The sequence below is a fragment of the Staurois parvus genome, unplaced genomic scaffold (assembly GCF_062004578.1).
Source record: "Staurois parvus isolate SC_StPar_1 unplaced genomic scaffold, SC_StPar_1.0 ptg001570l, whole genome shotgun sequence".
NCBI classification, from domain to species: Eukaryota; Metazoa; Chordata; class Amphibia; order Anura; family Ranidae; genus Staurois; species Staurois parvus.
The window spans coordinates 998,390-1,012,500 of record NW_028319366.1 but is presented as its reverse complement, the minus strand read 5'-3'; the positions used below and the strand labels follow the sequence as shown (position 1 = coordinate 1,012,500).

The 14,111-nt window shown below is 47.0% G+C and overlaps 1 protein-coding gene across 1 annotated transcript in view; it reads right to left on the bottom strand.

Moving 5' to 3' along the window:
- The window catches only part of COTL1 (coactosin like F-actin binding protein 1), a 58,599-nt gene that overhangs the window by 11,402 nt on the left and 33,086 nt on the right, over nucleotides 1–14,111 (bottom strand). The window contains exon 3 of the mRNA XM_089662865.1: nucleotides 995–1,152. Coding sequence (XP_089518991.1) covers nucleotides 995–1,152 — 158 coding nt within the window. The remainder of the gene's footprint in view (nucleotides 1–994; nucleotides 1,153–14,111) is intronic.

Sequence of the window (14,111 nt, the reverse complement as noted above, 5' to 3'; positions counted from 1 at the left end):
TTGAATGTTCAGCTGCTGACCATTGGAGCGCTCACTGTATTTTTTATAGGTCCCCTATCTGGCTCTCCCTGCAGCAGCTAAAAGCCAGTGGGGGGGGGAGAAGAGGCCAGATTTCATTGGCTGCGGAGAGAGTCATACAGGGGATCAATTTCAATAATTGCCCCCCCACCCATATCCAATTCACCCCCCCGCTGGACTGGGCCCCGTACAGGAGGACCGGTAGTAGCCCCTTATCCGTAGCCCTGATCCCGTCTCATAGAATTTCTGAGGCTGGATGGCAGTCCTTTGCCTTCCACCCACGGCGAAACGTTGGAGCCCCCTGAAATACTTGGTATTCCTGCCAGTCCATCTGCCTTCCTATTAAAAACTGATCACACTGGGAATGAGAGTGCAGCGTGGTCAGTTCTCTAGCTATGCTGGCAACGCAGTCTGCTCTCCTCCAATGATCAGACTTCTGCTGTCACCCACCCCTTGCACAGCCATTCACTGGCAAAATCAGTATGCTGCTGTTTCTTTATCCCCACCAGTAATTTCTAATGATTTTTATATCAATACACAAATGTTTTGCCTTTCATATCTATTTTAAACTGAATGGATTGTTTCCCAAGGTGAAGGTTTACATACACTTTAAAACTCTCTCCCAATGATGTGTCCAGGGCCGTGTCCTGGGATCACAGTGTAACCCTCAGTTGAGCAGTAACTAAATAGGGCATTCATTACAGTGATTGAGGACACCAAATGGGCAATCCCTGCGTATTTGGAGGCGGGGTTTGGGATGAGTTGTAGGAGTCTGGCGGGACTGTCAAGTCAGTGGGTGGGCCTAAGGTAGACTGTGGGTGGGGTTAACTGTGGACTGGGACCGAAATGTGGGTTCATAGTTTCTGATTGTAACAAATTGATTTTCAGACAAATGCATTGCGGTGTGTGTGAGCGCCATTATGATAATGATAACAATAATCTTTGATTGGTTGACAGTTCACTATCAAGAACTGACCTGCACAATGTCCTTTACCAGCGACTTGTCCGTGCCGGTTTTGGCTCTCTGTAGGCCACCAACATTCTCACCGATCCATGTGATTAAGGCAAACTTGACCCTCTTGCTCATGGCGTCTCCAGTGGTCAGTCTAACATAGGCGAACAATCTGACATCATCTGCAATGGAACAGAAAGAGTCGGTTTACCGGATGGTGCCCACAAGGAGTGAGTGTTATAGTCCATCAGGGACAACCTAATGGGAGAACTGGAAGGAAACGGTTAAAGTAGAGGTTTTTTTCTTTTCACCCTTTTTTCATCCATTATTGCACCTGAGTGCTGCTGATCTCATGCAGCCTCTTTGCAGCCACTTCCTTTCTGCATGGACTCCTGCGATGGCTACATGGCATTTATTAGCGCAACAACAGTGGGCATTGGCTTTGTAATGTATGTTGAAACGACCACTTATAGCCTCCCTGGGTGCCAGTGTGAGAGAGTGACAACACAGGGAAACATTTGGGAGACAGGAACAGAGTGTTGTCACCTTATAACAGGAAATGCTTAAACTAGGACATGGCACGATCACTGGGGATTATTATATCAAGCTGCAAAGTTAGGATGATTGAAAATGGTGTTTACGTCTACAGTACTTTAATGTGATGAGAATGTATACAAATGTCTATTAAAGATATTATGAAAGAGATTAGTGTTGAATTTAAAGTGTTATTAAACCCCGGACCCTGCATTCCCTATATCTGGTCTCCCCAGACCCTGCATTCCCTATATCTGGTCTCCCCGGACCCTGCATTCCCTATATCTGGTCTCCCCAGACCCTGCATTCCCTATATCTGGTCTCCCCGGACCCTGCATTCCCTATATCTGGTCTCCCCAGACCCTGCATTCCCTATATCTGGTCTCCCCAGACCCTGCATTCCCTATATCTGGTCTCCCCGGACCTGCATTCACTATATCTGGTCTCCCCAGACCCTGCATTCACTATATCTGGTCTCCCCGGACCCTGCATTCCCTATATCTGGTCTCCCAGGACCCTGCATTCCCTATATCTGGTCTCCCCGGACCCTGCATTCCCTATATCTGGTCTCCCAGGACCCTGCATTCACTATATCTGGTCTCCCCAGACCCTGCATTCACTATATCTGGTCTCCCCGGACCCTGCATTCACTATATCCAGTCTCCCCAGACCCTGCATTCACTATATCTGGTCTCCACGGACCCTGCATTCACTATATCTGGTCTCCCCGGACCCTGCATTTACTATATCCGCTCTCCCCGGTCCCTGCATTCACTATATCCGGTCTCCCCGGACCCGGCATTCACTATATTTGGTCTCCCAGGAGCCTTCATTCACTATATCCGGTCTCCCTGGACCCCGCATTCACTATATCCGGTCTCCCCGGACCCTGCATTCACTATATCTGGTCTCCCCGGACCCTGCATTCACTATATCTGGTCTCCCCGGACCCTGCATTCACTATATCTGGTCTCTCCGGACCCTGAATTCACTATATCTGGTCTCCCACAGTACACAGAACATGGAAATGCAATTATTTTAGTAAATATAAATTGCTAAATACCTTTTTCTCATCAGCAGTATTTAGCAGTCTAGTGTCTTCTATCAGTGTCCAGCTGAGCACTGGTTAATCTTGTAGGAGGAGTTTTCATTCTCCTCTAACTGTCCTATGAGGCTGCCTAACCCTTGACCCTCTTTCAGGGCAGTGCTGATTGGCCCTGCGCAAACCTCTCTAGCAATACACATCAAACTGGGCATGTGCAGAATGTCCCCTAGGGCTCTGTATTATCAGCAGATGGATTGGGGACTGTGAAAGAAGGGGAAGATCAGAGCCTTTTTACATAATGCGGAGGATTAACCCCTTAGGTCCCACGAATGCTTTACTGCATATACAGACTGATTTTACTGTTATGGGTTTAGTATTTATGCTCCATTATATTTACATTACACAAAGAATGGGGCAGGAAAATAAAACTGACATTATCCTTGAAAAAAAAAAAATCAGTATAAACCATAACAAAAAATATTGGTATATCTTATATATAGAAATATAAATAAATATATAAACACAAAATCCACTTCACGTGAAGCAGCTACTGCAAACATCTACTGGTATATATGTTAGGACGATGATGGTGCCCCCGCTGTATGGTGCCCCCGCTGTATGGTGTCACCGTGACCAGTGGACAGACCGCACCTGCAAGCAGCGTACAGCCATTGTGCAGTCTGCAGTCACAAGACGCATCGGAACACTTCATGCGATGAGTTCCTACTAAGTGGCAGAACACGATGACCCAACTGACATTTTCCAACCTCTGTACTGACATTTACAAAGGATGGAAGGTGTGCTCCGTGCCTGTAGAGCTGTGTTTATATCAAGGAGTTCCCTGGATTACAAGGAGGTTTGGGAAAATATAGAGAAAACAGGGACAGATGGTTGGAAAGATTACATCAACCTGTATATACTCCTCTGGACTCCTCTTTTCATTACAAAAATCCCCATCAGAGCCCTCTTTACATCAGGGTTCCCATCAGAGTCCCCCAGAGTCATTTTTGCATCAGGGCTCTCATTAGAGTCCTCCCTTACATGACACATCAGAGCCCATGTTACATCAGGGTCCCCATCAGAGTACTCTCTTATATCAGGGTCCCCATCAGAGTACTCTCTTACATCAGAGTCCCTATCAGAGCCCCCCCTTAAATCAGGGTCCCATCAGAGTCCCTTTCAGAGTCCTTCTTTTATCAGGGTCCCATCAGAGTCTTCTCTTTATCAAGATTCCCATTAAAGTTCTTCCTTACATGAGGGTCCCCATCAGAGTCCCCCTTACAACAGGGTCCCCATCAAAGTCTCTAATAATCAGGGCCCCCACAAGAGTGCTCCCTTATATCAGGGTCCCCATCAGAGCCCTCTTTACATCAAGGTTCCCGTCAGAGTCCCCCTTACATCAGGGTCCCATCAGAGTCCTCTCTAGATCAGGGTCCATAATCAGAGTCCCACTTACATAAGGGTTTCCATCAGAGTCCCCCATCAGAATGTTCCCTTATATCAGGGTCCCTATAAAAGCCTACTTTACATCAAGGTTCCCATCAGAGTCCCCCTTACATCAGGGTCCCATCAGAGTCCCCCTTACATCAGGGTTTCCATCAGAGTCCCCCTTACTTGAGGGTACCCCATCAGAGTCCTCCCTTATATCAGTGTCCCCATCAGAGCCCTCTTTACATCAAGGTTCCCATCAGAGTCCCCCTTACATCAGGGTCCCATCAGAGTCCTCTCTAGATCAGGGTCCATAATCAGAGTCCCCCTTACATCAGGGTTTCCATCAGAGTCCCCCTTACATGAGGGTCCCCATCAGAGTCCTCCCTTACATCAGGGTCCCCCATCAAAATGTTCCCTTTTATCAGGGTCCCTATCAGAGCCCTCTTTACATCAAGGTTCCCATCAGAGTCCCCCTTACATTATGGTCCCATCAGAGTCCACCTTACTTGAGGGTCCCCACCAGAGTCCCCCTTACATGAGGGTCCCCACCAGAGTCCCCCTTACATGAGGGTCCCCACCAGTGTCCCCCTTACATGAGGGTCCCCATCAGAGTCCCCCTTACATCAGGGTCCCATCAGAGTCCCCCTTACATCAGGGTTTCCATCAGAGTCCCCCTTACTTGAGGGTACCCCATCAGAGTCCTCCCTTATATCAGTGTCCCCATCAGAGCCCTCTTTACATCAAGGTTCCCATCAGAGTCCCCCTTACATCAGGGTCCCATCAGAGTCCTCTCTAGATCAGGGTCCATAATCAGAGTCCCCCTTACATCAGGGTTTCCATCAGAGTCCCCCTTACATGAGGGTCCCCATCAGAGTCCTCCCTTACATCAGGGTCCCCCATCAAAATGTTCCCTTTTATCAGGGTCCCTATCAGAGCCCTCTTTACATCAAGGTTCCCATCAGAGTCCCCCTTACATTATGGTCCCATCAGAGTCCACCTTACTTGAGGGTCCCCACCAGAGTCCCCCTTACATGAGGGTCCCCACCAGAGTCCCCCTTACATGAGGGTCCCCACCAGTGTCCCCCTTACATGAGGGTCCCCATCAGAGTCCCCCTTACATGAGGGTCCCCATCACAGTCCCCCTTACATCAGAAATGAAGATCATAGACCTCTGCTGACCTTAATTGAGGAGACACGGCTGACCCTACCTGGGGTCCAGATATAATCTTAGGTAGGATGGATATGACCTGCAGGCCATAGTTTGGAGACCCCTGTACTAGATGTTAGATATGATGTATAGTACGTATGTTATAACATGTATAATAGATATTATTAATAAAAATAAACAGAAATAATAAGAACTTTAGGCTCGGTTCACACCACTGTGACCTGAAAGTCGTGCTACTTATGGTGCGACTTTGCCAGACTTCTGGGCAATTTGCTTGCGACTTGATGCGACTAGAGTGCTACTTTGAAGCGACTTTCATGTCATGTGACTTTGCCTGTGTCCAATGAGAATGTAATGTCCACCACATCATTATGGATGAGGATCCGACTTAGAGGCGACTTCCATTAGAATGCATTGTCTGCATTTAACTGCAATAAATAAGTTCCTAAAAGCTGAAATCTAACCGACCGACCGTGTGAAAGGGGCCTTAAAGTCTATGGGCACAAGCCGGAGAGAAGTCGCCCTGAAGAAGTACAGGAAGCTTTTCTAAAGTCGGAGAGACTTCAGTAGCGCTAATTAAGACGGCTCTCATTGACTAACATGGGATTTCACACGTCATGTGACTTGGGGTCTCACTAGTAGGATCCGAGAGTTGCAGCAGTGTGAACGAGCCTAATCCTTTCTGTTTGTTTCTATTTTTGTTTATTTATATACATCATTTCAATTACATACAGAGAGTATACAGCCCATTGTAGCTTTTCAAGCAGATCCTCCTCCTCTTCTACATTGTATGCAATATTTTCTGCCAGTAGACCAGTGCTCTCCAACCTGGGGCTCTGGGGCCAGATGTGGCCCTTTACTTGGTTTTATCTGGCCCTTGGGGCACTGTTCCTCCCACTGACACCAAGGATGGGGCACTGTTCCTCCCACTGACTGCAACATTGGGGCACAATTCCTTCCACTGACACCAACAATGGAGGGCACCATTTCTCTCACCGATACCAAGGATGGGGCATTACTCTTCCCACTAACATCAAAGATGGGGCACTGTTCCTACCACTGACAGCAATGATGGGACACTATTCCTCCCACTGACACCAGTGATAGGGCACTATTTCTCCCACTGACACCAACGATGGGACACTATTCCTCCCAGTGACACCAATGATGGGACACTATTCCTCCCACTGACACCAGTGATAGGACACTATTCCTCCCACTGACACCAGTGATAGGGCACTATTCCTCCCACTGATACCAGTGATGGGGCATGGTTCCTCCCGCTGACACCAATGATGGGGCACAGTTCCTCCCGCTGACACCAATGATGGGGCACAGTTCCTCCAGCTGACACCAATGATGGGTCACAGTTCCTCCCGCTGACACCAATGATGGGGCACAGTTCCTTCCACTGACACCAATGATGGGGCACAGTTCCTCCCGCTGACACCAATGATGGGGCACAGTTCCTCCCGCTGACACCAATGATGGGGCACAGTTCCTCCTGCTGACACCAATGATGGGGCACAGTTCCTCCCGCTGACACCAATGATGGGGCACTATTTTTTCCCCATTCAATACATGGTAACCTCCCACTGGCCACAGTCCGGCCCCTCTAAATTCTGCAGGACAGTAAACTGCCCCTTAGTTTAGAACGTTTGGAGACCCCTACAGTAGACTATGAATGTTTGCAGAAGTCACAGACCACCAAGAAGTAATTTTGTACATAACAAGTTCAGGAAAATACAAATTTCTTCCAAGTAAAGGAATCATGTTTGTTAATTTGTAGCATTTAGTGGTTCCAATATCGACTTCGCTTTAAAGTGGACACTGGAAATTAAATTCCTCTTTTGCCGAGAAAATTATTTGTCATGTTAGAGTTCACATATTGCACGGAAGTGTATTTACAGCCAGAACGTTACAGATTTGTACCCGTTTGTGTTCTGTAGATATTGAGACAGGAAGTTGCAATTACCTCCTTCAGCAGAGAGCTGTGTGGGAGAGCGAGCCTGCGATAATCAGTGGATTAGAATCATTCCCAGCATTGTAATAAGCAGATATTTTATAGATAGATATAGATTTCAGCTTAGCGTTGTTTTAATGTGGTGGCTGCATTAGCTTTCTTTTTTTTTAAAGTGTTACTAAACCCTGGACCCTGCATTCACTATATCTGATCTCCCCGGACCCTGCATTCACTATATCCGGTCTCCCTGGACCCTGTATTCACTATATCCGGTCTCCCCGGACCCTGCATTCACTATATCCGGTCTCTCCAGACCCTGCATTCACTATATCCGGTCTCCCCGGACCCTGCATTCACTAGATCCGCTCTCCCCGGACCCTGCATTCACTATATCTGGTCTCCCCGGACCCTGCATTCACTATATCCGGTCTCTCCGGACCCTGCATTCACTATATCTGGTCTCCCCGGACCCTGCATTCACTATATCTGGTTTCCCTGGACCCTGCATTCACTATATCTGGTCTCCCCGGACCCTGCATTCACTATATCTGGTCTCCCCCGGACCCTGCATTCACTATATCTGGTCTCCCTGGACCCTGCATCCACTGTATCCGGTCTCCCCGGACCCTGCATCCACTATATCTGGTCTCCCCCGGACCCTGCATTCACTATATCTGGTCTCCCCCGGACCCTGCATTCACTATATCTGGTCTCCCCGGACCCTGCATTTACTATATCCGGTCTCTCCGGACCCTGCATTCTCTATATCTGGTCTCCCCGGACCCTGCATTCACTATATCTGGTCTCCCCCGGACCCTGCATTCACTATATCTGGTCTCCCTGGACCCTGCATCCACTATATCCGCTCTCCCCGGACCCTGCATTCACTATATCCGCTCTCCCCGTGCCCTGCATTCACTATATCCGGTCTCCCCGGACCCTGTATTCACTATATCTGGTCTCCCCAGACCCCGCATTCACTATATCTGGTCTCCCCAGATCCTGCATTCAATATATCTGGTCTCCCCAGACCCTGCATTCACTATATCTGGTCTCCCCGGACCCTGCATTCACTATATCTGGTCTCCCCGGACCCCGCATTCACAAAAAAAATATTAACAATAAATCAAGTGATCCATACAAAAAGAAAAAGTCCAGTGACTTCTTTTTGTATGGGTCACTTGATTTTTTGTTAATATTTTTTTTGGTTTTATATGTATCACTGGACTTTTAATTTTAATATTTTTTTGACACTTATACCAAAGTATATGTTTATTATTCTTCACTTACACTGATTAGTGTGAGATAGTTTGTGTTTTGCGCTGGTTTTTATATTTAAAAAAAAATTTTTTTTGATTTTTATACCTGTGCACAGCGACATTTCACTTAAAGAGGGTGTTAGTGAGTTGGTCCTGGGCACTGTGTTTTTTCTATTTGCATTCAATTTGAGGGATAGAGTGTTGTCACCCTAAAAAAGGAAGTGGCTGAATATGAAAAAACATGGCAGGATCACCAGAAGTATACAGTATATATGCAGGAGAGTGAAAGTGCTCTTTTTTTTTAAATACTGACTCAAAATTTTACATTGTGGGACAACACCACAACTGTGAGCCGAGCGTTCAAGTCATGGTTGTAGTGTGGCCCCAATAAACTCCACCGCCTGTCAAACTCTGCACAAAAACGGAGTGACCATGATGCTTTGCTTCACGTATCTGTACAGCCTGGCTGTGTTGTGCCAGTTCAGGTGGGCGGCCAGGGAGCAGTAAAACCATGGCTTAGCCGCCTGTTTTTACCAGCCTCTGGCACCATCTGAAAGAGACCAAAATTACAAGAACAAATAAAACTTCTATGAGATTCTAGTGATTGGGTTCATATCTAAAACCTTCTTTCATATAAGACTAGATGTTATACATGCAGGGGCGGACTGACCATTTGGAAACTCGGGCACTGCCCGAGGGCCCGGGGTCAGTAGGGGGCCCCATGAGATGCCCCTGGTACCTTTTTCATAGGCTATTCTGAGTTTGGGCAAGGACACAGGGGCCCCATGATCCCCTATTGCCCGGGGGCCCCATGAGTTGTCAGTCCGCCCCTGTATACATGATATTTATTTTTGTCCTTTTGGTACGAGCGGAGCCACGGGCCCCGTCCAGATCCGGCAGTGATCTGGCGTGAGTGCAGCCATGATGGAAGTGTCACCCCCGGCAGAGAATGTTCAGTGATATTTTTTAACATTACACTTCTGGCAGCGAAGCAGAAATGTTTCAGAAAAAAACAAAAAGGGCCATCAGCCAAGGCAGACCTCCTCCCCTCTGCAGCCGTACAGACCCCAGGGCTTGGAATTACACAACCGACACATGTTGTATTAAATCTTTACAATCTCCTGCCAGGAATCCAGAGCCAGGAAAGCAGCTTAGTGTCAGGAGAAAAAGGTCCTGATATCTTACTTATTAAAGGGGTATTCCACATGGCATTCCCTCCTGGGGCCGTGGGGGACCCCTGTACACCCACCCGGGGTCCAGGAACTGAGCGGGGTATACTGTCACTGAGGTATGTCTATAATACCATGAAAAATGACAAGTTCCCTTTAAAAGCCTCTTGCAGATTCCACAATTCCCTCTTGAGAATTAAATCGGAGCGCTTGGTAAATATAACAACATATTCTTTGGTTCTGTTATATAATAATTAAAGCATAACTCCAGGCAGATAGAAAGACTGCAGATGAATGATACTCTGTGTTTATTGATACATTGTTTCATTTACTTTTTCATAAACAAGCAGTGTAAGTAGCTGAATCTGACCTGGTATCAGCCTCTTGTAGTCCCTGTACAGCAGAGCTCAGACTGGGAGAGGAAGCGGCAGTACAAGGAGCCAATCATGTGTGCTTCAGTGCTCATGTGCTAACAAGGGTCAAACCAATAGGAGGAGAGATCAGAGTGACAGAACCATGAGTTCATCAGTTTGCTACTTCTCCTATCACTGAAATAATATGCACTGCTAGAGTCTGCTCTTCCTATCTAACTCTCCTCTCCTGAAATACTCTGCTCTGCTGGAGGACTCGGACCCTTCCTCTATAACACTCCTCCTCTGAAATACTCTGCTCTGCTGGAGGACTCCGCTCCTTCCTCTGTAACTCTCCTCTCCTGAAATACTCTGCACTGCTGGAGGACTCTGCTCCTTCCTCTATAACACTCCTCCCTGAAATACTCTGCGCTGCTGGAGGACTCCACTCCTTCCTCTATAACTCTCCTCTCCTGAAATACTTTGCACTGCTGGAGGACTCCGCTTCTTCTTCTATACTCTCCTCTCCTGAAATACTCTCCACTGCTGGAGGACTCCGCTCCTTCCTCTACAACTCTCCTCTCTTGAAATACTCTGCACTGCTGGAGGACTCCGCTCCTTCCTCTATAACTCTCCTCTCCTGAAATACTCTGCGCTGCTGGAGGACTCCGCTCCTTCCTCTACAACTCTCCTCTCCTGAAATAGTCTGCTCTGCTGGAGGACTCCGCTCCTTCCTCTACAACTCTCCTCTCCTGAAATACTCTGCGCTGCTGGAGGACTCCGCTCCTTCCTCTACAACTCTCCTCTCCTGAAATACTCTGCTCTGCTGGAGAACTCTGCTCCTTCCTCTATAACTCTCCTCTCCTGAAATACTCTGCTCTGCTGGAGAACTCTGCTCCTTCCTCTTTAACTCTCCTCTCCTGAAATACTCTGCTCTGCTGGAGAACTCTGCTCCTTCCTCTTTAACTCTCCTCTCCTGAAATACTCTGCGTTGCTGGAGGACTCCACTCCTTCCTCTATAACTCTCCTCTCCTGAAATACTCTGCGTTGCTGGAGGACTCTGCTCCTTCCTCTATAACTCCTCTCCTGAAATACTCTGCTCTGCTGGAGGACTCCGCTTCTTCTTCTATACTCTCCTCTCCAGAAATACTCTGCACTGCTGGAGGACTCCGCTCCTTCCTCTATAACTTCTCTCCTGAAATACTCTGCGCTGCTGGAGGACTCCGCTCCTTCCTCTATAACTCTCCTCTCCTGAAATACTCTGCGCTGCTGGAGGACTCTGCTCCTTCCTCTATACCTCTCCTCTCCTGAAATACTCTGCACTGCTGGAGGACTCCGCTCCTTCCTCTATAACTCTCCTTTCCTGAAATACTCTGCACTGCTGGAGGACTCCGCTCCTTCCTCTATAACTCTCCTCTCCTGAAATACTCTGCACTGCTGGAGGACTCCGCTCCTTCTTCTGCCCTTCTTTTATCTAACCTTTTAAAGAGCTAAAACGCATGCAATGTGGTTCATGCAGGATGAAAATGAGTATGAATGGGCCCAAAAAAACTTTCCTTCATTTTTTTATCTTGCAAATAGAACAGAGCCTAATACCAAACTGCAAATATACCGATCACATCTTGTGACCGGCCCGCCGCGCTCTTTTCCTCCGCTGCTGACTTAATAGCTGTTGGGAAGCGTCTCCAGGACACTGTCGGCTCAGCAGGAAAAGCAACTGCAGCATAACAAGGAAAAAAAAGAGTTTTGTGCCAGAGTGCAGAGGAATTTCTGTCCAGGAAATGTTCAGGTTATCACTGCAAGGAATCATACTTTGGACAATCCATTGTAGGGGCTCAAGCACAAACAAGACAAAGGCCATCCAGGGACAGGAAGACATCTGGCTTCACATTAAGGACAGCCTGTACCCAATGAATCCAGCCCGTTACATCCTCAGAGCACATTTCAAGGGTATAATATGTGCTGACAAAGGCCGTGCCTAATGTATTTCGGAATGTTCAGGGAACATGTGGGTACAGGTTTTTTTTTAAACAAAAAGCCATAACATGCTGTACATTTCTTTCTAAACACTTACATACTGCATATCCAGCCTGAAACATTTCAAATGTAACGAAGTCTCAACACTGCCCCTAGTGGGGAAAAAACTCGGTAGTGCCAGAGCGTCCTGGGTGTCATGGCGAGATTTATTTTAACTGCTTCCCGACTGCCCTATAGCAGAACTACTGCTACAGGGTGCCAGGGCTGCACAACATCACACATATACATATATATATATATATATATATATATATATATAAAAATGCATTTCTGGGTAGGGGGAGTGCGTGCCGCCCCACCCGCATCGCCATTGGCGGCTACAGCTGTCGATCACCGGGTCCCGGACGGAGATTCCCCACCGGCACCCAGCGATCGCCGAGTATCAGTGACAGGGGAGAGACCCGTGTGTAAACAACACGGATCTCTCTCCTGTCAGCACTAACATGCTGCTGTGTATTTCCAGAGAATTACACAGCAGCATGTCTCCCTAGTAAAACAGCACACATTTACCCTTTGATCTCCCCAGATGTTAACCCCTTCCTGCCCAGTGTCATTAGCACAGTGTCAGTGCTTTTTATTAGCACTGATCCCTGTATTGGTGTCACTGGGAATGTCAGTGACAGTTAGTCAGTTCCCCCCAGTGTCAGAATGCCCGCCGCAGTCCCGCTATAAGTCGCTGATAGCCGCCATTGCTAGTATAAAAAAAAAAAATTCTAGTATCTATACCGCCATTTGTAGACGCTATAACTTTCACGGAAACCAATTAATTTACACGTGTTGGGATTTTTTTTTTTAGCAAAGACATGGAGCAGAATACATTTTGGCCTAAATTTATGAGGAAATTTTATTTTTTACAGGATATATTTTATAGCAAAGAGTAAAAAACATTATTTTTTTTTTTTTTTTCAAAATTGTCAGTCTTTGTAGCACAAAAAAAAAAAAGGCACAGGTGATCAAATACCATCAAAAGAAAGCTCTATTTGTGGGGAAAAAGCACATAAATTTCATTTGGGTGCAGCGTTGCATGACCGCGCAATTGTCAGTTAAAGTAACGCAGCGCTGTATCACAAAAAATGGCCTGGTCAGGAAGGGGGGAAATCCTCTGGAGGGCAAGATGGCCGATGAGATGAGCCGTATGAAGTTTGGAATAGACGGCTCTGTAATATTAGGCTCTGCTAATAAACGATTCTGGGTGTACAGCTGGTCCAAACTGCTATTTTCAGCAGTTGTGCAGGAGGTTGGACACTCAGATACAATTCTCATCCAAGAACACTTTACCTTTTATTTTAAGTTGCATCAAGTTACAATGTTTATATATTGATGTTTTATAACATTTTTCAGTATTTGAAGAAAATATTATTTTACCATTTGTAAGGCAAGGTTCACACCTTGTGTGTGTCGGGAACGTGTGCAAAAAGGCCTGACGTGCATAGAAACGCACTGCCCTTCAGCAGATGCAGGGTGGTGCTACTAATTGTTAATGGCACCCCCACACTTCTGCAAAGGCGTGTGGTGCACCGGTTCAGTGCAGCGAGATTTCTGAAAAGGGTCAGGGGCTTGAAATGAATGGGCTGCCCTACATGTGATGTGTGGGAGTGAATGCTGGATGCTGTGCTTGTAGGTGTGAACGGAGCTTTAGATGGTCTTCATTCATGGGGCATAAAGGCTGGCTAGCAGACAGCAAGATAGACCTCAGTCACACAGGTGGCAGTTTTAGTCATCATGCACACGGGACATTTTGGCTTTTGACGTTTTTTTTCTACAGCGCCGACCATGGCGCCTCCTGCATGGAGTTTGCATGTTCTCCCTGTGCTTGTGTGGGTTTCCTCCGGGTGCTCCGGTTTCCTCCAACACTCCAAAGACATGCTGGTAGGTTAATTGGATCCTGTCTAAATAGGCCCTAATATGTGTATGTATGAATGTTAGTTAGGGACCTTAGATTGTACACCCCTTGAGGGTTAGGGACTGATGTGAATGTACAATATATATGTAAAGTGCTGCGTAAATTGACGGCGTTATATAAGTACCTGAAATAAATAAATAAATACAGCCAGTAAACCCCCCAGCATGTTATCCTATGTGTCCGTCCGCACACCCTGCGCGCTCCCAGCACACATGTCTGGTACTCACAGAAAGGTCCCGGTCTGCATTTTCGATCGGGAACTTTCCCGATCATGTGACCGCC